Consider the following 26,331-nt stretch of genomic DNA (forward strand, 5'->3'; position numbering starts at 1 on the left):
AACACCAAATGCCACAGGATGAGAAGTTAGAAGCCTTATTTTGAAGCGGTGTGCCATGTGTCTGTATGAGTGGGGATGTGCCCCTGCCCCTGAATGGCTGTGGGGTGTGAGGACAGCTGGTGGGAGTCGGCTCTCTCCTTCCAACATGGCTGTCAGAGGTTGGACTTGGATCATCTAGCTTGTTGGGCAAACAAGTACACCATGCTGGACTTAGAGTTGTATGTCATCGCCTCTAGAAGGAAGAAGCACTTCAGTGTCATCAGGTAAGATATTCCCAAATCTCAGAGAGAAAAACGGCTGGTTTACTTATGTATGCACATGTATGTTGTTTGTATGAGTGCATGGATGTATGTTTTCACACTGGTGAAAGTCAAAGGTCCATTTTGGATGTCTTCCTTCCACTGCTGTCCTTCTATTTCTTAGAACTTGCTCTGTAGACCAGGCTGCCTTCACACTCACAGATACCCACTTCCCTTTGCCTCCTGCGTGTTGGGAGTTTTGCCACCACAGCCCAGCTTACTGTCTAATTTTTTGAGATAGGCTCCCTCAATGAAACTGGCACTCCCCAATTTGGCTAGGCAAATCCTCCTGTCTCCATGTCTTAGTTTGCTGTTCTGTTGCCGTGAAAAGACATTGGGACCAAAGCAACTCTTATAAAAGAAAACATTTAGTTGGGGTTTTGCTTATGGTTTCAGAGTTAGTTGGTCATAATGGTGGGGAGCATGGTGGCATGTAGGCAGGCATGGTGCTGCAGTCGTGGCTGAGAGTTGTTAGGCAGGCATGGTGCTGCAGTCGTGGCTGAGAGTTGTATCTCTTGATTTTCAGGCAGAGAGAGAGACACACATCAGGCCTGGTTTGGGCTTTTGAAACCTCAAAAGCCCTGTGACACACCTCTTCCAACAAGAACACATTACTAATCCTTCTGAAACAGTCTATCAACTGGGAACCAAGTATTCAAAGATATGAGCCCATGGGGCAGGACATTCTCGTTCAAACCAAATTCTAGCTCCTCCCCTCCCCCTCCCCCCCCACTCCCCTTCTCCCCCCTGACTCCCCCCTCCATGCCCCAGCTCTGGGATTACAGGCATGTACCAGCAAGGCCAGCTTTTTTTGGTTTTGAGTCTTGTTTTTTCCAGACAGGGTTTCTCTGTGCAGCCCTGGCTGTCCTGGAACTTACTCTGCAGACCAGACTGGCCTCAAACTCAGAGATTTGCCTGTCTCTGCCTCCTAGGCACTGGGCTTAAAGGCACGTGCCACCTGGCTAAATATTTTTTTTAAAGATTTATTTATTATTTGTAAGTACACCGTAGGCTGTCTTCAGACACCCCAGAAGAGGGCATCAGATTTCAATATGGATGGTTGTGAGTAACCTTAGGAAGAGCAGTCAGTGCTCTTAATTGCTGAGCCATCTCTCCAGCCCCTGGCTAAGTAGTTTTAAAAATAACTTGTGTGTGTGTGTGTGTGTACCACATGTGTGTAGTGCTCAAGTAGGACAGAGGAGAGTGTTACGTCCTTTGGAGTCGGACTTTAAGAATGTCCTGAGCCATCTGAGGTAGGTGCTGAGGACCAAGGGCAGGAAGATTTCCCCGAGGATGAGCCATCTCCCCCTCTCCAGAACCGTGTGGTTTCTGGAGATCGACCTCACATCTGTGCAGCAAGCACTTCCTTTCCTAGCCGAGCTGTCTCTCCAGCTGGAGGAATAGTCTGACGGTCTCAGAGGCAAAGCTACTTACAACCAGGGAGTATGCGGTTTGTTTGGGATTTAGTTGTTTTGAGACAGGGTCTAGCACAGGCTAACCCTTATTGTATAGCTCAGAGTGACCTCACTTCCTTCTCCTCCTGTAGCTTCTTCATTGTACCCAATCCTAGCTAGGCACTTATTTCCGGAGTTTGAATCCCATCTGAGTGTGTATGCATTGCCAAAGTTATCTACTGAAAAAGGCAGAAGGGAAAACAAAAACTCCAGTGCTACCTGTGCCATCTTGAAAGCTTGAAATTATCCTTAATGCTTTACTAAACAAATTAGACTGGGCTTCTGCCTGTGGGCTACTTGGTGGTGGTGGTGGGGGGTGACAGCAATGCTTCTGCATTTAATGCCTAAAATGCTTTCCCTGTCCTCATGGAACAAAATTCTTTACATGCATTCATGGAACAAATACTAAGCGTCAACCAAATTAACAGGGGATTTGTAATAAGTGTTAGCTAGTGAGGCCCTGAATACAAGAACATTCCACGGTGACCTGACCAGGAGGGAGTCATCTTCTCCTTCTTGTCTCCCCTAGAGATAATTGACCAGACAGAGTTTACTCAACTAGAAAAAGGGTGAACCAGAACCCTGCCATCTCTGTTAAGTCTGTGACATTTGCAAGGCAGTACTCCTGGCAGTTAATGTCTTTACCCCATTTCTACTCAACAGGAAGAGCCAGCTGGAGGATGGAAGAGCGGACAGTATTTCCTCAAAGGTGTAAGCAGTAAAGTCAGGCATCCCCAGTAGGGCAGACATCAAGCAGGTCCATGTCTGTCCTTAGGACTGAAACTCTGTGTTTGATTTTTTAAGCATAGACAGTGAAGTGAAAACTCTCCACCATCCCTACGGGTTCTGAAATGATCTTTCTAAAAGTGATCCACTTCAACTGTGCAGTTTGGTCAGTCTTTGATTTTTGCCACAATCTAGGAATCAGTCAGAGTCATTGTTATTCAACTCAGAATTAGTTTCCTAATTAGTATCCTACTCTAGGAATACAAGTAAAAACAAACAAACAAACAAACAAACAAACAAAAATAAACGAGAGCCCCAGGGTTGAGGAGGTTGAAGTGCTTGCTGCCAGACCTCACAACCTGTGTTTGATTCCCAGGACCCACATAGTGGAAGAAAATAACCAACTCTACGGAGTTGTCCTGTGACTTCCACATGCATGTGGTGACACATTCTACAAGCACACACAGAAACCAAGGATGGAAGGAAAGACTGAACTCCTGATCTTCCTGCGCAAATCCACTTCCCAAACGTACTGGCACAGTGGGGTGTAACTTTTTGTTCTAACAGAAGTAGCATATTCTGAAGTAAGACTCCCTGCTTTGAGAAATCACCACTGTTCCTCCCCCCCCTCCCCGCCCCCCAAGCATTCAAACATTCCTAAAGGTCTCTTGCCTCAGCAGGCCCGGAAGCAAAGATGGTCCTATGGCATTTCCTGTTACCCTAGTAAAAGAATGTGAAAGAGGACACCAGGCTTCTTAAGTGGTGTCATCAAACCCATCCTTGGCAAACTGATGGCCCACCCTGGGTCCTGGGACTCCCTGCAAAGGCGGAACATTGCCTTACTGAGGGTCCTAGTACCCCGTAAAGGTGCTCAATCCCAGTCAATGCAGCACACCACAACTACTTTGAGAGGCAGGGAGCTGCCAGTGCACCTCGACGGCTTGGGCGAGGTGTGGGAAGAGCCACGTCCACGTTTCTCTTCCGTTAGGATGCAAAGCAGACAGCAGGGACTACACAGCCGCACCTGAGCCTCGGTGGCGGCCCCATGGTTGCTAAAGGCACGGGGCCCACGCCTTTAGAAGAAGGGGTCGCAACCTGGTCATTTTGACGGACAGCTGCCAGTGCCCAGGGCAGGCCCCCTCGCGCCACGGCCACGCCCCCACTTCCGGCCGGACAGCGGTCACGTGCTTTGAGACCCCGCCTCACAGATGCCACTGTCCCCCAACCTATCTGTCTCTGTCTCTGTCTCTGTCTCTGTCTCTGTCTCTGTCTCTGTCTCTGTCTCTCTCTCTCTCTCTCTCTCTCTCTCTCTCTCTCTCTCTCTCTCTCTCTCTCTCTCTCTCTCTCAGCGGGCAGGGCCTTCCCTTCGCTTCCCTTCCGCCGGAAGTGGAGTGACTTTCCCTTTCCGGCTACGGGTCCCGGAGCGGAGTGGGAGGCCGGACCGGGGAAGCCGAGCGACGGCGGTGGCGGTGGGCTTGGCCATGGCGGAGCTGGTGCAGGGGCAGAGCGCTCCGGTGGGCATGAAGGCTGAGGGCTTCGTGGATGCCCTGCACCGGGTCCGGCAGGTACGGTCGCGGGAGGCCGGGGGCGGGAGACCGCCTCGCCGTCGCCTCCGGTGGGCGCCTAGGGCCGCGAGTCGCGGGAGGCCCGGGTGGTTCCTTCTGGCTCCCCGGGGCCGGAGGAAGCCTTGGCCGAGCGCTCCTGGCGCTTGAACTCCAGGCTGCACTCACAGGTCTACTATCCGGGGTTCAAATCCCACAGCTCCTGGTGTAGACCCCAGGCATCCATCTCGTGCCCTGGACATGGCTTCTGCAGCCTTGGGAAACCTCGTATTCCACTTGCTGCATTTCAAGCGTCTTGGAAGAAACTCGAGGCTTTTTTATATTTGAAATTCTCTCTCTCTCTCTCTCTCTCTCTCTCTCTCTCTCTTTTTGCAGAGAGAAGGGGAGGTGTTAAGTGGGTGGTCCTCGAGAGTTCCTTCTAGCGATTAGTCTTACTCTACTGGGAAGAGTGTGGGATGGACTCGTTCCGACCGTGAAACTACCATCTGGCAATATTGTGCGTCTTGTCGGTGAAACTGGCTTTTTAGAGGACTTACGCTTCTCTGGAGAATGAATATGGGACGTCTCTGGCTCTTGGCATGGTGCCTAGAACAGAAATGTCCTTGTATTTTGCCTGAAACTTAGTGACAAGTTACCCCGACGCTCAAACCTTCCTTTTTCCAGTGATGTTTATTTTCTCTGACTTTTGTCAACTCCCTGGTTCTTTGAAAGTCGGGCTGTAACTAATGACATTTTGGTTACTAGCAGAATGCCTACCACAGGACTCATTCTTGGGAGATTTTCACCAGGAACGTGAAAATGGGGTCTTTTCATCACTTTCCAGTAATCCTTCCTGGAAACCCTACCCGTCTTCCATATACTTTGCATGTTAATACTGATGGCTCTGTAGGTACTGTTTTGGAACCTAATACTTCCCAAAAATTTCTCTGATGGGTTGTTACAAGCAGTTTAATAGTGAGTATCCATTTGTATTATACACTTCAGTTACTCAATGATTGTAAGGGAAGACTATGCCCCCAGCTCTCCATCCACCACTCTGCTCATGCGCATTAGTTTTCCTCTGCTGGAGAGGACCCAGAACTCTGTTTTTCACTGGTTGGTAAGATGTACTGGATTTCCCTCTGTGCTAGAGTGTCAGCTATCTTGATGGCTTTTTGTGACCACTAACAATTACAGTTGCTGATTTAGAAAGTGCAGAGCCTCCATATTGAATGTAAAATAAATTTGCCGTTTTAATGGTTTTTTCCCCCGAGAAGGTCTTTCTGTGTAGTCCTGATTGTTCTGGAACTTGCACTTTAGACCAGGATGGCCTCAAACTCAAGACATCTGTCTCTGCCTCCCGAGTATTGGAATTGAAGGCTTTTTTGCACCGCCACTCAGCTTATGAAAATTACTATTGTTTGTTTGTTTGTTTTTGAGGCAGAGTTTCTCTGGCTGTCCTGGGACTCACTCCCTTCTGTTAAATCTGCCTTAACTTGAAACGGGAAATATTTCATTAGCTGTCTTATTTATGAAGTGCACTACTGCCTGAAGTGGTAATGAGCCCATTAGAGATAGGTGTGTTGCTTCTTAGTGGCAACAGCTACAAGTCCATACTACTATTGAGAAATGATTTGAAGGGAATTAAAAAGAAAGCCTGGCGTAGTGGTGTACACCTTTAAATCTCAGCAGTCAGACAGAGGCAGAGCAGGGAAATCTCAGTGAGTTGTAAGCCAGCCAGGTCTACTACAGAGCAGGTTTTAGGTTCTCTAGGACTGCCAGAGCTATACAGTAAGACATGTCTCAAAAAACAAAGTCAAACAAAAGTTTGTTCGTACTGTTAGGGTTATTTAGGTAGATTTCATTGGTTAAGACAGGAAACTTAGAAATCTGCATGATAGAGCTCTGCTCTTCCAGAGGTTCCCAGCACCCACATGATTGCTAACATATTGGTGGCTCCAGTTCCAGGGGATCTGACACCCTCTTCTGGCTTCTACAGGCTCTGCACACAGGTTCTGAATAGACATACATACACGCAGGCAAAACACCTACACACACATCTCTTATTAAAAACCTGGTATGGGGGCTGAAGGGATGGCTCAGCAGTTAAGAGCACTGCATGCTCTTCTAGAGGTCCTGAGTTCACTTCCCAGCAACCACATGGTGGTCCACACCATCTTTAATGGGATCTGATGCCCTCTTCTGGCATGCACACATAACACTCATACATACATTTTTAAGAAAAATTAAAAATGTGCATGTGATAAAGCTTAGTAAAGAAGACCCTTTTTGAGTATCTGGAGAGTCAGGGTTCTATGTCTCCTTTACATACAGAGTTCTCCCAAGATGAACCTCTCTCACCCCCAGTAATTTTTGTTTTGTCTTGTTTGTACTAAGGATTGAACCCTAGAGGTCTGGTACATGCTAATCAAGCCCTTCAACACACAATGAAAAAAGCTTGCGGTCTCATGAAGTTTCCCAGGCTGGTCTTGAACTCAGGTCTCATGAAGTTTCCCAGGCTGGTCTTGAACTCAGGCTTCGGCTTCGGCTACTCACATTGATAGGGTCAAGGTCTGACCTCTTAGGCTTGACTTACTGTATTTCATTTTAATAAGCATAAGGCTTTATCCCTCATCTGAACTCATAATTTTCAGCAACAGTAAGGCCTTCAGTTTTTCAGAGTAATGAGTTGTCTTATGTTCAATTTATATAGTAATTTATATAGCAGGTTATAGTAGTATGAGCGAACCCTGCTGGAATAGCTCTCTTCTAGCTGGGCTTCTTTTCTTAAGCATCTTTATATAGATGTCTTTAGTTATCTATGTTTGCTATTAGTGGACTTGAGTGAGGAATGATTAAATACACAGGGGATCTCTGAAGATCCATATAAAACTTAAAAAAATGTCTAGAGTGGGGGGGGCAGTGAATTACTGTGTCAGGAGTAAGAAATTCACATCCGTTCTGAAGGACCGTGGAAATATGATCTGATTTGGGGCTGCTGATAAAGTGTAAGACTGCTAGATAGAGCACTGTGGCTAGTTCTTCAAGTCATTGGCTGCTTAGCAAATTCAAGAGATCCTTTAATCAGTTTAGAGAAGCCTGGATGCTGGCTTCTTGTTCCAGAATCACATTCTGCATCTGTGCCCTGAGTGGGTTACAAGAGGGACCAGTGGACACAAGTCTGTCTTACTGTGAAAAGTTTCCGAGGATGATTAAAAATGTCCCCTAGCCTGAGAGTGCATGCCTAGTGCTCATGGTTTATAGTATTGGGTTCAGCCCCAGAGCCATATAAACTAAGCCTGGTGGCTTATATCTGTATGTGAACCCAGCACTTGAGAGATGGAGGCAGAATGATCAGGAAGTTCAAGGTTGGCCCTAGCCACACAGCCAGTATAGCCAGTTCAAGGCCAGCCTGGGTTGCATGAGAACCTGTCCAAAAAGTAAAAGGTTCCCAGAAAGTCTGTTAGCATTGCCCATCTGGTGAAGACTGACTTGGTAATGGGTCGCGCACGGGCACAGTGTGGCAGCTGCCACTAGCTTCCCACTAGCTTTATGAGGATGTGTTATTTTGCCAAAGTCAATGCTTGTTGGGACTGTAAGCTCCTGTCTGTTGTGGAGGTGGTTTTATTGAGGCAGAGCTCTACTGGGTGGTTCTGCTGGCCTCAAACTCATGCTTCTCATGCCTTAGTTTCCTAAGAACTGGAATTATAGGCATGCAGCAGCACACTTAGGTAAGGCATTTTGTCTTAGATCCTGTCGAGGCCTTGTGCGTTAACCAGCTCCTTAGTACGCATTCATACAGAGCGCAGCATAAGTGCACTCTTCATGGAGTTGGGCACCTTGCCTTGGACCCAAGTAAAAATGACCAAGCTTTTATAGAACCCAGAGGGCTAGCAAGATAGCTTAATGGATTAAGGGACTTGCCACCAAGCTTCAGGACTTGAGTTCAATTTTCAGGACCCACATGGCAGAAGGAGAGAGCCAACTACCATAAATCCTATGATCTTCACATGGGCACGATTTTATGCAACCACATAAAATAAATAAATAATTTTTTAAAATATGTTTGAGTTTCTATTTTTTTGAATTATTTATTTTACTATATGAATATACTGTCAGTGTCTTCAGACACACTAGAAGGGGGCATTGGATCCCATTACAGATGGTTGTGAGCCACCACGTGTTTGCTGGGAATTGAATTCAGGGCCTCTGGAAGAGCAGTCAGTGCTCTTAACCACTGAGCCATCTCCCAAGCCCAATAAGTATAATTTTAAGTCAGTAAAAGGATAGTCATTTAGGAAGTTTGGAGATCTGATCATCACTGGCACCTTTGTGGGAGAAATGTTGATTAGTGTGTGGCCTCAGACGTTTAGGCTCCTTGTGGTGCTGCTGTTTTCTACTTTTGAGACAGAGTAGATGGCTTGGGGTAAATGACTTATTCCCTGGCTAATAGGGGGCTTAAGTGAAATGATACTGGCATAAGCAGCAAATGTCCTTTAACAGAAGAGCGTGTGCTGGCTGTTAGTAAAAGTTCCATCCACTGGCTGTTGGGTGCACCTTGACAGCTCATGCCTTTGCTCATTTAACATGTGGGTTTGCTTCATGGCTCACTTGCGCTGCTGAATGCAGCAGAATGAAACTGTTCTACTGAATCACTGTTTCATGTCTGTATACTGCTTCAGCTTTCCAGACACTGGGGGAAGCCAGTGGCTTTGGGGACCCATGAGGACCCCTGAGGCTTTGCTCATGTGGGGCAGTGCTGGATCCTTAGTCCGCCTGTGAGAGGTTTGGATGGTGGCTGCCATGTACCACTAGTAATTTAGTTTTTACTCTGGTGACCACCCCTTTGGGGGTCACATAGCATATCCTGTATAGCAGATATTTATAACTCAAAACAATAGCAAAATTACAGTCATGAAGTAGCAACAAAATAGTTTTATGGTTAGGGGTCACCATGACATGAGGGTCACAATACCTGGAAGGTTGAGAACCAGTGTAGTAGCATAAGTTCTGAACTTATTATTTGGTATTAAAAAGTAGATAGTAAATGAACTTCATTCCATAAGATGCCTCAGACACCTTTCTCATTTAAAGTGGAATTTTAAACAAAAAACAAGGTTTGGCTATCAAACGAAATTTATCATTATCTTATGGTTTGCTAGATCACTTGTGTTATCAGAGTGTGCTGTCTTCTGAAGTCCCAGCTATATAGTAACTAACCAGCTTGACCTCAGCTCTCTTGACCTAGAGCCCATGGGCTGGAGAAGACTCCAGTCTTGTTTTACCCACCCTCCGTAGCACTTAGTTTCACATGCAGATAGATTCAGGTCTTTAGCTTTTTCAGGAGAGCCCTGCCTGCCTGTCAGTGTCTGGCACAGCAGTCTTGTCTTCCACTGCAGTTATCAACAGTAGCCAAGCCTTTATCCCTGCCTCTTGCTGTTTTATACTGTCCGTTGAGGTTCCTTACTGACAGGCTTTCTTTCTGACCTTTTCCAAATTGGGAGCCCATCAATAGGCCCAAATCTGCAAGAAGCTGGTGGGCCTTGACTAGATTGGTTGTGTTGTGTTGGAACTGTACACTGTTACTAGGTCTTTGAAGGAAAAGAACGTGTGGACAGGCGTGGTTAGGACTACCTCCAATAGCCGCGTGCAGTAACATCTCTGAGGGTAGAGAGTGTTTATGTTCTTTGTAGAAAAAAGCCAGTTCTTTGGATAAACCCTAGAAAATGTTGCTCTAGGTGATCTGAGCAGTGCTTTGACATCCGTGAACACACAGAACACCATTCAGATGCCACTAGAAAAAACGGCTGTGTTAGTTGTGGCCTCTGACACGCTGTCCAATGGGTTAGTGTGTGCTGGCGTTCTTCTGCTTTACTGTTTGAGATGAGAGAGCCCTGTCGTTCTGTCTTGAACTCTGTGTAGACCAGGCTGGCCTTGAACACAGAGCTCTGCCTGTCTCTGCCTCCCGAGTGCTGGGGTTAAAGGTGTGGCCACCACACCCCACTGCTGTGCTTTTCTATGCAGCTCTTTTATGTTTGCCTGGGAATTATCCTGGGTGAGAAAAGAATTTTGGTCTTTTAGGAGAGGACCTCATGTAGACTGGGGCAGTTAGAAGTCACTAAAGGTGCCCCTCAAACTACCAATCTTACATCCACCTCACCAATCTTTGAACACAGCCATCTTCATTTGGAGTTTTATAAGAGTCTGGGAAGAACAGCCAGTCTGCTTCTGTGGGCACAAGCTACAGTCGTAATGTGAGAATAGATAGTGGCAAGTCACTTGCCGTTGTTTGAGGAGTTGCTGTGTCCAAGGCCTCTTTCCAGGGGCTAGGTCAGTGGGAAGATAAATTAGATACATTTGCTGCTACTTTGATTTTCTTGTGGAGTTAGATGCAGGGCAAGGGCTAGAATTCTCTCCTATTTGAGAATAAGCCAAAGGAGACAAAGGTTGGGGGTTTGGGGGGGGGTGTAGCTGGCTTGGCAACATTCTTGCCACACAAGCGGAGGACCTGAGTTCAGATCTCCAAGTGCAGTGTTCCTGTCTAATCCCAGTGCTGAGGAGGGACCTGAGGAGCTCACTGCCAGCCAACCTACTTGAATTGTTGGACTCCAGGTTCAGGGAGAAACCCTGCTTCAAAAAAACAGTTGAAAAGTGACTGAGGAAGACATTCAGTGCCAGCCTGTGGCCTAGACACATCTGTATGTGTGTGCGCGCGCGCACACACACACACACACACACACACACAAGCATGTTTCTGTGCATGCTGTGGCTCTTGGGCTGGCTCGTGTTTTAAACAGGGATTGATTCATGTCGAGTTCGTTGGATTGTTTTCCCCTCAATGAGGTGACTGCAGCTCTGACAGACGTAGTAGCGAAGGGATGCTTCTAGAATAAGATGAAGAGGGAGAACAGAAGGGCCTGCAGTCCTCAGCCCCACTCTTAGCATGTCCCATCAGGAGGGCAGGCTTGCAGGTGGTCACTGAGTTCATGCCACAGGACAAGCATAAGGCCGGGCATCAAAGGGTCCAGCACAGCCTTAAGAGTTGAAATATTTCAATTTTATGAAGCTTGGGCTCCTCTGAAGGCAAATTCTAAAGCATCCAGTTGACAGATGCTCCAGGAAGCACAGTGACTGGGGCAGGCCTGCTCCCCCAGAGCGCCGTATACTTACACAAGGGAGTAGTTTAATCACCTTGCTGGTTTTGGTCTTCTGTGAGTTTGGGAAGTGCTTAGGCAACACAGAGGTAGGAATGTTTCATTTTGCCTGTATGGATTCAATGAATGATCAGGAAAAGCTGCAGAACTGACATCTCTACTGTCAGAATTCCTTCTTTTGCTTAATACCAGTAAATAGAGCAAAATCAGCCAGGGGCAGGTTCCATTAACAGAGCCCATATTGGCCTGGGTGCCAGGCAAGGGTTCTTAGCCAGGTTGACTCATTTGATGGTCAGAAAGTCCCCAGTGGGTTGTAGTGACATGATATGACTCTGATCTGTCATATAGAAGTGGCACTTTCACTAAGCAGCAAGTCTCACTCGGTGGCCAGGCCTTTCTCTGCTTTCCCAGTGCTTGGGTTACAAGCATGTGCCACCATGTCTGGCTTATCTAACTATTAAAAGCCTCAGTTTTTCAACTGTGGAATGCAAATTATTTATTACCCGTAATTTTCTTTAAAAAAAAAAAGCTGATAATTGGGAGGACACCAACTGTTGGGAAGTCATCCTGGTTAGAGCTCCTCAGCATAGAAGCATTGTATTTTGGGGGATGGTTTATAGATTGAATTACATCTAGGCTTGGTGAATGCTATATGCAGGTTCCACTTCAAAACACACTCCTAGGCCAGTGTTGTTTTAGGGTCCAGGTGTTCGTAGGCTCTGGCTTTTCTTCATTACTGTTACACTTCCACAAAAGGTTCCAGTGGCCATTTCAGGTCCCCAGTCCTGTACACCAGGCTGTCCTGGGTACTTTGTTTTTATTACATTGTTATCCCCCCAAACTGCCTCCTCACAGTAAGTTCTTTATAAGGTCCCTGAAGACCTTATAAAGAAGAAAGCATCACTGGCATCTGTCAGGGTGCAGGGAATTCGAATCTGGTATGCTACTTTCTCTGTGGTAGACTTGGCCATAGAATGCAGGACTAGGACACGGCCCTGTGGTTTGTGGCTCCAGATCCTGGCACTGGGTTTCCTGATGGTGTAGGGAGGAGAGAATGTGCCACACTAGCCTCATACTCCCCCAGGCAGGGGTACCAGGGCTGCTGAAGACCACATACTCCCCAGGCAGGGGTACTAGGGCTGCTGAAGACCACAGGACATGAGGAAGCCGGTTCTATTGAATGGCTAACTGCCTAGCATGGAGCCCCCTTGCCTGTTTGTAAGGGTGAGCTAGTGGACTCCAGCATCCCATTTGGGCTTGCAGGGTGAGCTGTTTTAGTGTTGAGCCTGTCGTTTCAATCTTGAGTGTATACTGGAAATAGCCAGTGTCGTGTCCTAGTGACAGTAATTTACTGTGATTCCTTTATGACTTCTACAGAATCTACAGAGCCTCAGTACACTGTTGGCTTAGATTTATTTTGGGGATTAGGGTCTCACTGTGCATTGCTGAAATTCCTTCCCAGGGAAGCAATGTCTGCCCTTTTCCCAAGGTCCCAAGCGACAGATTGCATCTTTCCTCCACAGAAGCAGAGTTTATTGAACTTGCGCACAGAACACATAGGTGAGGGAGGAGTCCCTTCCCTTAAACAGGACACACCTAAAAAACAACTCAGCAGCAGTGAGGGTGTACCCCTCCTCCCAAAGGTGACGTTCCTCTCCCCTGTTTACTCTGTTCCTGAGGCCTTATACAGTTATTGCAGAATTACATAGAACAGGGAGGTGGTAGGAAAGTGGCTGGATAGTAAGGTGGTAGTTTTTGGTCTTTTCTGGCTCTCTATGATGGGGTGAAACCAGTCAAGGAAAGCCCAGCTGGGATCATCTCTTTACAAGGAGCCATGCTTCAGCTACCCAAGATGGCAGTTGTTTGGCTCAAGGACAGAGCATTGTAACCCAGGCTGGCCTTTCAGTTTGAAGTCCTCCTCTCTCAGGATCCCAGGTACTGAAATTTAGGTCCATGTCAACCATATCCAATTTAAAATATTTGTTTGTTTGATGCAGTGTCTCCTGCATTTCAGGATGATGTGAAACTCAGGTTTTGGAATTTGTGAAAATCCTCCTACCTCACTTCCGGAGTATCAGCAGCATCATAAGCATTAGCTACCCTGAATTGTTCCACTTTAAAGTATTTTTTCCTCTTTTTTGAGAAGGGGGGCATATGAATGTGGTATGATGTATGACCTGTAGACCAGGCTGGCCTTGAACTCAGAGATCTGTCTGCCTCTGCCTTTTTGTTGTTGTTTGTTTGTTTGTTTGTTTGTTTGTTTTCAAGACAGGGTTTCTCTGTATACCTCTGGCTGTCCTGAAACTCACTAGGTAGACCAGGCTGGCCTCGAACTCAGAAATCCACTTGCCTCTGCCTCCCAGAGTACTGGGATTACAGGCATGGCCACCACCACCCAGCCTGCCTCTGCCTTCTGAGTGCTAGGATTAAGGGTGTGTACCACCATCATCTGGCAACATACATACTCTTGTTTGCATGTATAGGTGGTGATATGTAAGTATGCTTTGAGGCCAGAGGTTGACATCTATGTCTTTCCTCAATTGCTTCCCATTTAATTTACTGAGACAAAGTCTTACTGAACCCAAGCTTGCTGGTTAGTATAGCCAGCTTGTTCTGGGACTCTTCTGCCTCTGCCAATTAAGTGATGGGATTACAGGTGGGCCACTATGCTGATTAGGCTTGCGTGCATGTGTATGCATGCGTGCGTGTCCAAACTCAGATCCCCAGGCTTCTGTGGCAAGTGCTTTACCTATTGGTCCTGCCCTTGAAATAATAAAAGGGAAGAGCATTACTATTCCAAGTGGGAGACTTTGCTGAGCACATGGAGGAACTAAGAACAGTGCATGTGTGATCTTGAAAGTGTGGACCCTGCATCTCCAAGAACTGCCTTGTGGACCTTTTGGAGGAAACCTCAAGGAAAAGAACCTTGTTGCCATACAGTCATACACACTGGTCTCAGAGTACGGTGTGATTCACATTACATTTTGTATATGTACAGCTATGAGTGTGTGCGAGCGCATTCAGAAGCTAAACGGAGAGAGAAGGCTACTGGGTGTCCTGCGCTTGCTGTGTAGTCCACCCTCCTGAGCCCTAGTGAGCCCAGGGAGCCTTCTTTCTCTACAGCATGAGAGTTACAGGCTTTTGTGCCTACTTATTTTTGAGGCAGGGTTTCTCTTTATAACACTGGTTGTCCTAGAACTCACAGAGATCCTCCTGCTCTGTCTCCCAAGTGCTGGGATTAAAGACGTGTGCCACTATGGCCCCACATAAAGATTTAATATTAATTATGTATATGCATGTGTGTCTGTGTGTACATTTGTGTACATACATACAATTTCCAAAAGAGGCTAGAGGTGTTAGATCCCTAAATGTTTGTAAGCCTCCCAACATAAATGCTGGGGACCACACTCAAGTCCTCTGTAAGATCAGTAACTGCTATCAGTCTTTCCAACCTGCTTGTTTTGAGACAGAACGCACGGCAATCTTCCTACTTCAGCCTTCCTGTGCTGGGATTATAAACATGAACCACCATGCATAGATGTAGTCTATATAACTATTATCCTGTACTACATAAACTGTATACATATATTGTCCTTGTTACTGTTCTATTGCTGTGAAGAGAAACTATTTAAATGGGGCCTTGCTTACAATTTCAGGTTTAGTCCATTATGGTGAGGAGCATGGCAGCTCAAAGTAGTTGAGAGCTATGTTTTGATCCATGGAAGGGTGCAGGGGGATTGAGAGATTGAGATTGGATCTAGCATGGGCTTTTGAAAAGTCAAAGCCAGCTGGGCAGTGGTGGCCAAAGCCTTTAATTCCAGAGGCTCAGATCTCTTGAGTCCAAAGCCAGCCTGGTCTATAGAGCAAGTTCCAGGATAGCCAAGGCTACATAGAGGAACCCTGTCTTGAAAAAAATCAAACAACAACAACAGCAAAAAAGTAAATTCAAAGCCTACTCTCAGTGATACATTTCCTTCAACAATGCCATACCTACTCAAACAAGGCCTAATCCTTTCAAATAGTACCACTCCCTGGGGACCAAACCTCTGGGGGCCACTCTCATTCAGACCACCACATATATCCTATGCTACTCCATCTCTGTGGCAATTTCCCAAATTAAAGACAACCAAAACAATTGTAAATTTAGAACAAATACAAAAACCCAGGATAGTTGAGAAGGATATTTGTTGGTTTAATTAAATTAGCATTAGGAAACTATCATAACACTCATAACTGGTTTTGTTGGATTATCAGACATTGGAAAATGACATTCCAGCCACTTTTAAGACCAACAGATGGCTGGGAGGTGGTGACACACGCCTTTAATCCCAGCACTTGGGAGGCAGAGCAGGCGGATTTCTGAGTTTGAGGCCAGCCTGGTCTACAAAGTGAGTTCCAGGACAGCCAGGGCTATTCTGAGAAACCCTGTTTCGAAAAAACATACAAACAAAACAAACAAACAAACCAAACCAAACAAACAAAAAGACCAACAGATAAAAGGCTGGGCAGAGTGGTGCACACCTTCAGTCCTAGTACTTGGGAGACTGAGGCAGACGTTGTCTTAAGCAAAAAGAAATCCAGAAATCTGGAGGCATCTATCTTCCAGAGGGTGTAGAAGTGGCCTGCCTAGAGTGATGCTTAGGCCCTGTCTATTCTCAGGGCACTGTGTGGATCCTTTACCTCTTTGTTTGGGGATTATTTTAAAATTAATGTTTTAAAATATTTGGTTTTATTATTTTTATTTATATATCTATATGAACGTATGTGCATCCATCAAAACCAGAAGAGGGGCTTAAATTTCCTACAGTTGGAGTTACAGGCCATTGTAAGCCATGTGACATAAGTGCTGGCAACTGAACTCTGCAAAAGTTTGAGGGTACACAGTAGGATCTTGTCTAAAATAAAAAAGACCCCATGAGTTACTCAAGAGTCTGAAAGATGTGGCATGTGTATATATTAAGTGACTAAACTGACTTTCTTAGGGAGCGGATAACATGGTCTAGCTGGTTAAGGTGACCTTACGTAGTTAAAAAAGAACCAGCTACAGTAGGTTCCTCCATGTATACCTCCTCTCTCTTGAATATTAAATTGTTAAAAGATGACATTTGGGCAGTGGGCAGTTAATTTCTAAAGAGGCAAGACCAAAGAAAATTCAACAGGTAAAGTTGAGAAAGTGGGAGGGCCTACCAGAGAAAGTGGGAGGAATGGGGTAGCAGCCCCTTAAAGAAGATGCTGCTTTTTCTCCTGGGACACAACTGTGACTTGCTACCAAGTATTTAAATTTGATTCTCTCTGTAGATTGCTGCTAAAATCGATTCAATTCCTCACTTGAATAATTCCACCCCCCTGGTGGACCCCTCAGTGTACGGATATGGAGTGCAGAAGCGGCCCCTGGATGATGGAGGTAAGCTGCTGGAAACGACTCTTCTCTCCGATGGCAGTGAACCTGCCAGTTATTTCCAGTCTGTGTCAGCCATTTCTGAGTCGCTCTCCAGCATCTCATTCTTAGAGGACTGGTGACGGGAGATGCAGTTAGGATGATTTCTCTTAGCAATTGGCTGGCATTTGAGTTCCTATTTGCCTTGATAATAGAAGAATTTTTTCAGCTGGGCTCCACGATAAAGACTTGGCCTCAGCGTCCACTTGGCAGTAATTTGACCCATTTGAGAATTGTGTTTGATTTAGTTCTCAGTCCCTCTGGTACTTGCATAGGAATTGAAGTTACTGCTTCTGTGAAATACTGAGATTTGGTGCAGGTCCTGAGGAAGCTGTGGTTGACGTTGACCTTTAAGTCAGGGAGGAGTGGTGGCCTCTCCACGCCGCCAGCCTTCCCCATCCCCATTTGTGTCTAGCTTGGGTTTATTTTTTAATTTTCTAAAAATCAGCATGTGCACACACTGCTAGATTCCATGATGACATTTTTAGGTTTACACGTTACCTATCTTGACCATACTCCCTTCCATTTCCCTCTCCCATATCTGATCCATTATCTTCCCTAATGGTCCCCTTTACTTTTATGTCTGACAGGCACTTTCTAGAAGCATCCATTCTAATTTATTCATTTATTGGTTTGTTGGTTTATATTTCCAACTCCATCTTTAAAGGAATTTTAGGACGCTTAGAGTATCTGTCACCAGTGCTCCAGCCCTGGTCATTCAGTCACAGGTATTTATGCAGAGTTATATTTGCTTTGTCTTTTCTGCTGAGGAACACACTGAGGGTTGGTGACGTCCAGTAACATACTGGTTTTATACAGCTGGTTAGACAATGTCTTGCTTGCCTTTTTATTGATCTGTATACATAGCCAGTTGTGTTTAGATACTTCTGTGATAGTGATGTATTAAGTGGAACCCCACTAAACCCCACCACGGTTTAGAACATTATATTGTATTTTAATCAATACAATACAATGTATTGTATTGTAATCTCCAATCTTTCAAAAGAGTACATGTTTTTGGTTTTAAAGATCTGTGTGTGGGTGTGGGTGTTTTCTCTTTGTGTACATATGCACACCAGAAGAGGGCACTGGATCTTATAGATGACTTTAGTTTTAGATCATTGTGAGCCACCATGTAGATGCTAGGAGTTGAACTCCAGACCTCTGGAAGAACAGCCAGTGTTCTTAACCACTGAGTCATCTCTCCAGGCCGAGTGCATGGTTTTAGTCCAGACAGGGTATAGTCCTGGCTAGCCTGGATTCACTATGTAAAGTAGGCTGGCCTCAAACTTAGAGATCCACCTGCCTCAGCCTCCCCAGTGCTGGGATTAAAGGCATGAGATTTATTGATATACTGATTTCATTTATTTTTGTTTTGTTTTGTTTTAAGAATAATTGGATACTGGTTATAAGGGACAACACTTTTGAGAGTGAAATTTCTCATCTGTGTAAAAAGCTTTTGATGAGCTATGGAGATAGCTCAGCACCTGTTGAGCTGAGGTCAGTCCATAGAAGGAGAGACCTGGCTGTCACAAATTCCCTGAGCTTCACAGTGCATCTGTGCACATTTGCATGCACAGATGCATACAAAATACATTAAAGACACACATAAAACTTTGCAATCTTACATAGAAGTCTACCTCAAGGTTGTCCAGACTCAGGTAACCATTTTTAAATTGCTGCTGCTAAGTGCACCTTATGGTCTCCCTGTTTTTGTTGAGTGATTTCTTAGCCCTAGGATAGGTGAGTGTGTTCAGGGCGGTTCTGCCCAAGGGAAGAGTGACTCAGAGGAACCTCTCTCCCTTTTCAGGGCTCTGCGCTTTGCTCCTGTGGGATGTCAATATAAAACAAAATGGAGTTGTCTGACTCTAAGCACAGATCTTCTTAATGGACGCCATCTCTCTGGTCCAGTGTTCCCAGAAATCATGATCAATCATAGTACAGCTTTCCCAATTCTGTCTGGCAATTCAGCCTGTGGAATTAAAGTGTGAAAAGAGGGCAGTGGTGTCTTTTGCATAGGGGATACCTGAATATTCACTAGTGAAACCCTCTGGCACTTTTTAAGATGCTTTTTTCTCTTATCTGAAAGGAATCAGTAAATGTTTTAAATTTTTAAATTTATCAATGAAAAGCACTGAGTGAGCCGGGCGGTGGTGGCGCACGCCTGTAATCCCAGCACTCTGGGGGGCATAGGCAGGCAATTTCTGAATTCAAGGCCAGCCTGGTCTACAGAGTGAGTTCCAGGGCTATACAGAGAAACCCTGTCTCGAAAAAACCAAATCCAAAAAAAAAAAAAGCACTGAGTGGCAGGCATGCAGCTATGGGTGACTCAGAATCACAAGGAAGACCAGGATCTCTAGTCCTTGTTATAATGCACAAGGACTTTTGTTCGTTTGCTTGGCTTGGTTTTTGAGATGGGTTCTCACTATGTATCCCTAGCTGTCCTGGAACTTACTTAGTAGAGCACACAGAAATCCTCCTGCCTTTGTTTCCTGAGTGCTGGGATTAAAGGCAAGCACTACCACCATGCCTGGCTTACTTTTCTTTTAAGAGAAGATAGCATATGCTGGCTTCCACATTGCTGTATAACCAAGGATAAACTCACTCCTGTTCTGCTGTTTCTGCTTCCCAAGTACCAGGGTCACAGGCATGCACTGCTGTGGCTGCCTTTTGCCTCTCTTCGTGATAACACACTTTGTATTTCTGCCTGGTGAATAGGTATTTAAGGACAGACCACGTGTGTAGCTTCCTTTGGCTGCCTTTTCACAGCGTGCTTTCTTAGTGAGTGAGCGCCTGACTACACCCTTCTGGGTCTCCCATGCCTCTTGTCTTATAACAACCAGCTGTACCCTTGGTGGTCTGTTCTGTGTGTCACAGTTTGATCAAATAAACCTATGCTAGATAACTTACAAAAATTACTTTTCTCCTCCATTAGTCTCCAGGTGTGGATCGTGGGGTTTTTTGTTGAGCTGAGCAAGAACACTGGAAACTGTGCTCATCCTTGGCCTCAGCCCCATCTTCTCATTTCCTGGCCACTGGGAATAAGGTCACTATGCTAGATCTGGGGAGCCGTGTCCTGTGTAGAAGAGGTGGGGAGGGAAGGAAGAGAGAGTGCTAAACATATGTAGGGCAGGGCAGTTAGGAGAAATGTCCTGAACACAAAACAAATGAGTACACTCTGGGAGCTGCATTTGGCACTCTCTGAGACAGCGTATTTTAAATGTACATTAGGGTTTTATATGTATATCTATGTGGGGATGTCAAATCCCTTGAACTATAGAGTTATGGAGTTATAGTAAGCTGTCGTATGGGTTCTGGAAATTGAACCTGGGTCCTCTGGCAGAGCAGATAGTGCTCTTAACTTCTGAGCCATCTCTTCAGCTGCTGAGATGGCTTCTTAAGCCTGGTTGGTCCTCCAGGAAGATGTCAGCTCAGCTCACCGGGTCCGCCTCAGCGCTTTTCCCCAGTCTTAGTCTTTTTGAGGCAGAGGTGGGAATCAGGTACACGGAGCTCCAGCAGTCAAACACACATCACATTTTATTGTATTCGTGGTGGTACTTTTACCCACTGAGCCAGCTAGCTTAACCATGGTCTTCAACTCGCAAACCTTCACTTCTGAATGCTGTTACCCGCATGTTCTCCAGCTTTGGGAACACATGTGTGACATTCTGTCAATTCAGAAATCCCTGCTCTTAACTGCAATGCCTTTCCTGTCAGACTTTGTACACGCTGCAGCTCTAGTCTCTCCCGGGGGGGGGGGGGGGTTGTCTAGCTTATTAGGCTTCTCTCCTAAGCCCCAGACAGACAGACAGACAGGTCCAGCTCCTCCTCACCTGGCTCTCAGCCTCACTCTCTGCAGTAGCCTACTTACCGGCTCTCCGACTCCAGTCCCCCAGGTCAGCTGGTACTTTCCTGTTTGGTGTTAGCTTCAGCATTGGGGAGCTGGATGGGTTGTAGCTGATGATACTTCTCTATCATAAGATTATCTATGAGGGGCATATCAAGGCATTTTTAAGGGCTGAGACTGTAACTCAGTAGTAGAGCTAGGCTGAGGCCCTGGGCTCAATCCCTAGCCACAAAAAAAGGAAGTACTTTTACTTTTACAAATATCACTCATGAGTAAGTTAAATCCTATGTCCATCAGTGTACACATTAAAACACCCAGAGTGTAAGCCTTCACTGTGCCGCACATGGGTTCTTATGAAAGCTGGGTGCTGTAGTGGTGGCCTCAGGCCACTGCTGCTCGCTCACTGGTACTCTGCTGTTTCTTGGGTCAGGCCTTGGCTTTAAGGATGCACTGGGGAAGGGGTGCAGGTTTTTATTCATCCTTGACCCTGTAGTTGAGTTAGACTCTTAAGCATCCGAATGGCCCAGTATGATGGATGAGGAATAACAGAATTGCTGTTACAGGATGGAGGTGCGGCTAAGTGGTCATACACTGGCCTAGTGTGCAGGAGGGTCTGAGTTCCATCCTCAGCACCTAAACAATGATCTGAGAGTACCAGAATAAACAGTAGAGCCCAGGCAGCCTGGATGAATGTGTAATGTCCTGTGCCTAGAAGGCTGCCAGCATCTCCCTGGTAATGGGAAAGTAGGGGTGGCCGGGGCAGGGCCTCATGTAGCTGCTGCTGCTGCTGGCCTTCTGCTCATGAGCAAGCAGGAGTGACACTGAAACCAACTTGAACTGCACTTCAACTCCTGAGTCTTTACCTCCGAACTGATGGGCTAGCTGGCATATTCCTAACTCATTTTCACTTGTTTGTTTGTTTGTTTGTTTGTTTGTTTGTAGAATGCAGACCAGTTTATTCTAGTCTGAGAGAAACTGCAGACCATGTAGGTTGTAACTCTCAGCTGCTCGGAGGAAGATGTGGAAGAAGAAGCACTGTCCCTTTTTAGTTAGGACTCAGAAGAAACTCACATGTTGTATGGGGTGTGAGAGGTGTCTTTGGAAAAAGAATAAGAAACCTGAGGGTAGGACAAACATGCTTAGGATGTGGTCAGGATGCAAAGACGTGAGTGAGGGCTGGGCAGAATGGACACTTGGGTTTTTGGGATTCTTTTGTTGTTGTTGTTTTTGTTTTTTTTGTTTTTTTTTTTCAAGACAGGGTTTCTCTGTGTAGCCCTGGCTGTCCTGGAACTCACTCTGTAAACCAGGTTGGCCTTGAACTCAGAAATCCGCCTGCCTCTGCCTCCCAAGTGCTGGGATTAGATTACAGGCTTTGCCACCATGCCCGGCTGAATGTACACTTGTTAGGACTCAGGAGAGAACGCAGCCTCAGTAGTGAGAAGCTATGAAGCAGTTGCCTGTTCTGTCTTTGAGAGTGTCACCAAATACACCAGGCAGGCCTGGGACCCTCAATTCTCCCGTCTTCACTTCCCTTTTCTCAGTTCTCAGAAATAAGTAATTGGAGGCCAGGCATGGTAGCATACACCTTTAATCTCAGCACTAGGGAGACAGGCAGACAGATTTCTATGAGTTCAAGATCTGCCTGGTTTGCACAGTGAGTTCCAGGACAGCCAGGACTATAGAAAGACACCTTGTCTCAAAAATATAAGACCAACCAACAAACAATGTAATTGGCAAAATCAGTAACAGATTACTTGCCCAAGACCTTTCAGCTGGGTTCAGCAAAGGAGTGCTGGCCTGGGACAGGAGTTGGCCTTTGTGTCCCCTTAACCACCTGGGTATCACGGACCTTCACTGAGACTGGGAAAGGACTGGTTATAATCAGAAGACAGCCAATGGGGGAGGAATGCTAAGACTCTGAGGAGAGGGGGAAAGCAGCTGCTTTGAGAAGGGGAGGACCTGGCATCCGGGTCCCACTTTGGACAGTGTCTAGTCCCAGGATTCCCCAGGAGCATGAAGGCCGGTTAGCTGGAGTTTATAGCTGGATACTCCAGGGCTGACCTCAGGTCATCTTCTGAACCTCTAGGAAGCCCCCACTACACATAAAGGTGTTCTTGCACATAGGCAGACTTAAAACAAAACGGAGGAGGAAATTGGATTTGTTTTTGCTGAGCATAAAAGTTCTGCCATTTCTCTTCCTGCTGGGGCTACAATCTAGAATCTACCCAAAGTACCTGGGGTAGGGTAAGGGACAGATGATTATTATTAAAGTTGTTGCTTGTTATAAAGTTAAGGTTTTTGTCTAGTGATACTTTGTTAGCATTTCCTTGCAGAAAGAAAAACAGGGAAAGGGTATGCTTGGTACCATACTTTTTTTTTTTTTTTAAAGATTACTGCTGAAACTAGCAGGGTGTTGCTTTCCTCAGAAAGAACTTACATTGTAGGCCACCTCATGTCTGAGAAGTTGATTGTCCCTCAGCATCCCAGGCCGATTCCATGTATGGTGTTGAGGGTCAGTGAGAACCGCTCTGTGTGAGCCCAGTGTGCTGGAATTAGCTAGGGGAACTCAGAAAGTGGGATGGTAACGTCCTCTGTGCCTCTTCACCACGCTCTGCCCACCAGGTGTGCAGAGGAGACCGGGACAGAGCATGGCATTTGCACTACAGTGCCCAACAGCCTTTCTCACTGCTGGTTCCATTTTTAGACACCCAGTAAGATATATGCATGGAACCACATGTAGTTCCGTGTTACGCTTGCATGGAGAAGGATAAGGTTTTGAGCTTCTCAGCTTACCTGACACTGAGCACTTACTTGGTGGAATCTGATATTCTCCTTTGGTGCCATGGCCTTTGAAGGCTGTGTGTCTGGGAGTAATGGTGTATGCAGGTTTGGTTCTAGTGTTTGTGATTGCCTCCACGTGTCAGGGAGATGGTTAGACTAATACCAGGTGTGAGGCCACGACTCATACCTTACCTGCAGAAAGGGAGTCTCTGTTGTGAGCACAGCTGTCATTGAATGCTATTTAAACAGAAGCCGTGGGATGTTCCAGTGAGTCTTACGGTTCTTTGTTGCCAAGTTGCCCTTTGCTGGTGTTCCCGTGGCTTCTCTGTCATAACTGAAGACCATCGTCAGCCTGTGGCGTCTCTGAGCCAGGGACCTGCGGTCTGCCGGGTGGCTCTCAGGACCTTGTTCACTTGCCGGTATTTAGTTCTTCTGTATTCAGTGGATGCTTCACCCTCCAGTAGAGGAATTCTGATGGAAATTGGGGAAGCTAAACTTTTGAGACAGGGCTCTCAGAGCCCAGGCTGCCTTGAAATCTGTGTATATGTAACAGGCTGGCTCAGCCTTTTTTTGTTGTTGATGTAGTTGGTTTTTCAAGACAAGGTTTCTCTATATAGACCAGGCTAGCCTCAAACTCAGAAAGCTGCCTGCCTCTGCCTCCCAAGTGCTGGGCTTGAAGGCGTGCATCACCACTGCCCGACATGGCTCAGCCCTTGAGTGCTGGAATTACAGGGGTAGAACAGCTGTGCTGCCCCACAAAGCCTCTGCCCTTGCCCCTTTGGTGTGTTGTTTTATCGCCTTTAGTGGACAGTTCATAGGCAAAGCCCATGATAGGGATTCCTTTCCTAATCAGGAGTGTCCAGGTTTCATGTGAATGGGAACCCAGCACTGGGTAAGAGCAAAGGAAGCTCAAAGAGTCAATTAAAAACAACTCTCTCCTTGAGATAAGCAACTAACAGTGTACAGTGTCTATGCTTTGGCTGTAGACCATCATCTTGCTATTGATCAGATGGAATATGGTGGTTTATTTTTTTTCCTGGATCAATAGCTTCAGTGAACTAGGTAGTTCACTCTTTGCTGTATTGTTTCTCTCATTTCTCCTTGTGGAGGGAGTATCAGGGTCTGGTTTGCTTTCCTTTGTCTCTTTATGATCCTCCAGTGTCCAGAAGATGGCAGGATAACTGGACAGGAAGCAGCAGCTCTTAAGCCTCCACTTTTTTCAGACATTGGTGTGATTGACACTTTGCTGCTCTCCCCAGAGACATACTTTTAAATGCTCTTCTAGTATCTCTAAAGGTCCATTCCATACCTTACTATTGGTTTGGGTTTACAGTCTGTCTCCCTTTGTCTGCTGACTGTATTTCTTGAACAGCATTTTCCAGAAGAGAAACAGCACAGAACCATTTCTGCTGATGGCTGGTGAAGGAGGGGCACATCAATAGCTGAGAGACAGAAACTAGATCAGGGAGCCTGACAGAGCCACTCTGGAAATGTGACTGCAGAGTGTTGTAATAGTGAGAGGTGTTGCCACTTAACTGTGAGCTGGGCTGGAGACGGTGCTGGGAAGGCGGAGCCTGGTCTCTGCACTGTCCTGGGTGGGTGAGGGATGACAGGACAGGACAGACGTGCCTGTTCTTAGTAACTACAGCCGCCTCGGAGCCGCCTCAGCAGTGCTTCCACGCAGACAAATCTGCTCATTTGGTTTTAAAAGAGCAGGAAGGTCCTGAGTATCTGCATTGGGTTTGGGTGCCAAGCAGCAGGGAGAGGGCAGGATTTAGACAGGCAGGCTCTCAGCATGCGGACATACAGATCAATTTCTTATCCTTCGTTCAGCTGGACACTGGGTTAGAGACTGTTGAGCAAGATGTCCCCTCCTGTTTCATATCACATAACGCATTCATTTCAGCCACTGAGCCTAAATTACTGTTTGCTTTCTTTCTGCCTCTCTCCCACCCCCCCGAACAGTAAGAATGCGGGTAAGGATGGAGTTAGTTTATCCGTGCTAATGCTTTGATTTTTCTTTTCTCTTTCTCTTTGCCACAGTAGGTAACCAGTTAGGGGCCTTGGTACATCAAAGGTAAGCAGTGGGTTATGTTTTATTATTTATTGATCATTTCTAATTGTTTATTGATCCACCATCTGCACTGGAGTGTTAGCAAGTCAGAGGTTGGAAGTGTGGGAAGCCAGGGGCTAGATTTTCTTAAGACCCATGGTTTTTGCCAGCTCTCTCCAGAACAGTGCAGGCCAGAGGAACAGACTGATCTGAGGCACTAAACCAGCCCCTGTTGAGCCTCAAGAGAATTTCACAATGGAGGAGTTGCTCTCTTCCACTGTGGATTAAATTTAAAAGGAGGGACTGCATTGTCCTGCTGGTTCTGTGAATCTCTCGGTGTCTCAGATCTTCAGCCTCTTCACAGGAGAAGAATGCAGTTCTTGGGTGAACAGAGTGTACAGGCTACGGAAGCAGGATGTGCCTGGGATTGAGGATTTGTTGGGAGAATATTGGCAAAGTGCCTAGTTTCTTCTCAGCTTCTCTTTCCCCCATAGCCCTCCATTAAGTTGGGGGTTTAGATACAAAGACCCTACGCTTTAAAAAGGCCCATCTGTAAGATAAGAGTCATAGCATCACCCACGGGAAGGGGGAAAGTGCTTAGGGGACTGTAGCGCTTCTCTTCTGCAGAGACTGTTAACTTCAGTTAGTGTCCTTAATCTGCACTGCAAGTGACATAGCTCTGCCCTCCCTGTTATACACAGAATGCCGCGGATCTGTTAACATCACCAGCAGTCAGTTAAGTGGAAGGGTTAGCCTGATTTTCTTGTTTCATTGTTTCATTTATTTAATGAGTTAAAATAACTAATGTGACGCTTTTACTATGAAATGCTGGTAAGCATTTCCTGTTAAGATGTAATTAGCATGTAACTTGCTGGGTGCCTATTCTTAGTGCCTTAGACCAGTTTCTGCCTTTCCTTCAGGATAGAGCCTTTGAGCTGGGTGTCATATCATGACTTTATCGATGCACTTGTGAGGCATAGATGGAATGTTTGAGTCCAAGGCTAGCCTGGTCTACATAGGAAGTCCCTGGCCAGCCAGA

General features: G+C 46.1%; 1 protein-coding gene across 4 annotated transcripts in view; it reads left to right on the plus strand.

Moving 5' to 3' along the window:
• The first annotated feature begins 3,800 nt into the window (after nt 1-3,800).
• The window catches only part of Fubp3 (far upstream element binding protein 3), a 45,566-nt gene continuing 23,035 nt past the window's right edge, over nt 3,801-26,331 (plus strand). Inside the window, exons 1-3 of one of the 4 annotated variants that reach the window (XM_052182134.1) lie at nt 3,801-4,044; nt 16,473-16,578; nt 25,283-25,316. In XM_052182134.1, the coding sequence (XP_052038094.1) occupies nt 3,961-4,044; nt 16,473-16,578; nt 25,283-25,316 (224 nt within the window). In that variant the 5' untranslated portion in view covers nt 3,801-3,960. The remainder of the gene's footprint in view (nt 4,045-16,472; nt 16,579-25,282; nt 25,317-26,331) is intronic. The other 3 variants (XM_052182131.1, XM_052182133.1, XM_052182132.1) reach the window with 3 other exon arrangements.

This window comes from Apodemus sylvaticus, chromosome 5 (genome assembly GCF_947179515.1).
Source record: "Apodemus sylvaticus chromosome 5, mApoSyl1.1, whole genome shotgun sequence".
NCBI lineage: Eukaryota > Metazoa > Chordata > Mammalia > Rodentia > Muridae > Apodemus > Apodemus sylvaticus.